At 61.8% G+C, this 1,807-nt stretch overlaps 1 protein-coding gene across 1 annotated transcript in view; it reads right to left on the reverse strand.

Annotated features, from left to right (window-relative positions):
* Positions 1-301: 301 nt before the first annotated feature.
* GATAD2B (GATA zinc finger domain containing 2B) overlaps positions 302-1,807 on the reverse strand; it is a gene marked incomplete at its 3' end in the record, with an annotated part of 10,333 nt that continues 8,827 nt past the window's right edge. Inside the window, exon 7 of the mRNA XM_042892878.1 lies at positions 302-515. Within this exon, the coding sequence (XP_042748812.1) occupies positions 302-515 (214 nt within the window). The remainder of the gene's footprint in view (positions 516-1,807) is intronic.

The following is a 1,807-nucleotide window of genomic DNA, read 5'->3' on the forward strand; positions in this document are numbered from 1 at the left end:
CCCATGGAGGGGCAATCCAAAGGGTGGGCAACCTCACGGAGGAGCAACCCCATGGAGGGGGCAACCCCAAGGGTGGACAACACCAAGGGTGGGCAACCCCATGGAGGGGGCAAACCATACGGTGGACAACACCAAGGGTGGGCAGCCCCACGGAAGAGCAACCCCAAAGGTGGGCAACCCCACAGAGGAGCAACAGCAAGGATGGGCAGCCCCACAGCTGCTGGAGAATGAGGGACCCCAACCCCTGGGGATGCACAGGAGGAGGACGGAGCAGCGGCCGCAGCGCTGTGCCTTTGCTCGCCTCGCTCTCACCTGCTCCTGCTGCAAAGCTTTCACGAAGGCGTTCTTCAGCCTGTTGGTGTGCTCTGCCTTCAGAGCCTTCTTCTGGTTGGACGTCATGCACTGCTCGCACAGGATCTTCCCGTTCTTCTCCTGCTTCCAATGCGGGGTGAAGTCGGTGCGGCACTGAGCGCAGACGAAGGGCTCCACGCGCAGGAAGGACGCGCAGCTCTTCCCTGCGGGCAGATTTGGGGTGAGGGGAGGCCCTGCTGCTCCCACCCACAGCCCTGCAGCACAGCGAGGGGCTCACAGGGCTCAGAGCTCAGCGCTCAGCGCTTGCAGTGCTTGCAGTGCAGGGGCAGGCGGTGCAGCGGCGCATGGAAGGCACTGAACCACCCTGCTGCCTCCCGTCTCCTTTCTGCAGGGGCTTCAGCCCCCCCAAAAAAGCCCCCGTGGGATTCACAGAACCCAATTTGCTCCGGTGACTCGTCCAGTTCCCATGGAAACGGGTGGCAGAGCCCCAAATTGGGGCGAGGTGCTCGCAAACAGCCATGGGGAGGAGACGGCGGCGAGGCGCAGAGCCCGCGCACACAGCCGTGGGGCACAGAGGGTTTTGCATGCGGGCTCCCCACCATTTGGGCTCAGCACATCCCTGTGCCTCCTGCCGAGCGGGTTGCACCGGCTGCAGAGCTCCAGGGCAAAGCTGGGGCTGCATGCATGCAGCACTGCAGGGCTGGGAGCTGCAGGAGGGGAACGGCTGCTTGTGAGGGGGGATGGCGACAGGACAGGGGGAAGGGCCTGAAAGTGAGACAGGGGGGGTTGAGGGTGGATATGAGGAGGGAGTTTTTCAGGCAGAGGGCGGTGAGGCGCTGGCACAGGTTGCCCAAGGAGGCTGTGGATGCCCCAGCCCTGCAGGCATTGGAGGCCAGGCTGGATGTGGCTCTGGGCAGCCTGGGCTGCTGGTTGGAGACCTGCACACAGCAGGGTTGGAGCTGATGGCCGCTGTGGGCCTTTGCAACCCAGGGCATCCGAGGATTCTATGATGATTCTATGATTATGGCACCCTGTGGATCCTTACAGCACCCTATGGATCCCTATGGCACCCTACAGGTCCCTATGGCACCCTATGGGTTCTCAGGGCAGCCTGGGCTGCTGGTTGGTGACCCTGCACACAGCAGGAGGTTGGAGCTGATGGCTGTTCTGCTCCTTTGCAACCAAGGGCATCTTAGGATTCCATGATTCTATGAATCCTAATGGCACCCTATGGATCCTTATGGCACCCTATGGATCCCTGTGGCACCCTGTGGATAACTACAGCACCCTATGGATCTTATGGCACCCTACAGACCCCTGTGGCACCCCATGAGTTCTCTGGGCAGCCTGCAGTGGTGATTGGTGACCTGCACACAGCAGGGGTTGGAGCTGATGGCCGTTGTGCTCCTTTGCAACCCAGGCCATCCTAGGATTCTATACATCTCTATGTGTCCCTGTGTGCCCCTGTGGGTCCCTATGGGGATCTGTGGGTCCC

Source organism: Lagopus leucura, unplaced genomic scaffold (assembly GCF_019238085.1).
Source record: "Lagopus leucura isolate 7727_CA_CO unplaced genomic scaffold, USGS_WTPT01 35002-0_obj-0_obj, whole genome shotgun sequence".
NCBI lineage: Eukaryota > Metazoa > Chordata > Aves > Galliformes > Phasianidae > Lagopus > Lagopus leucura.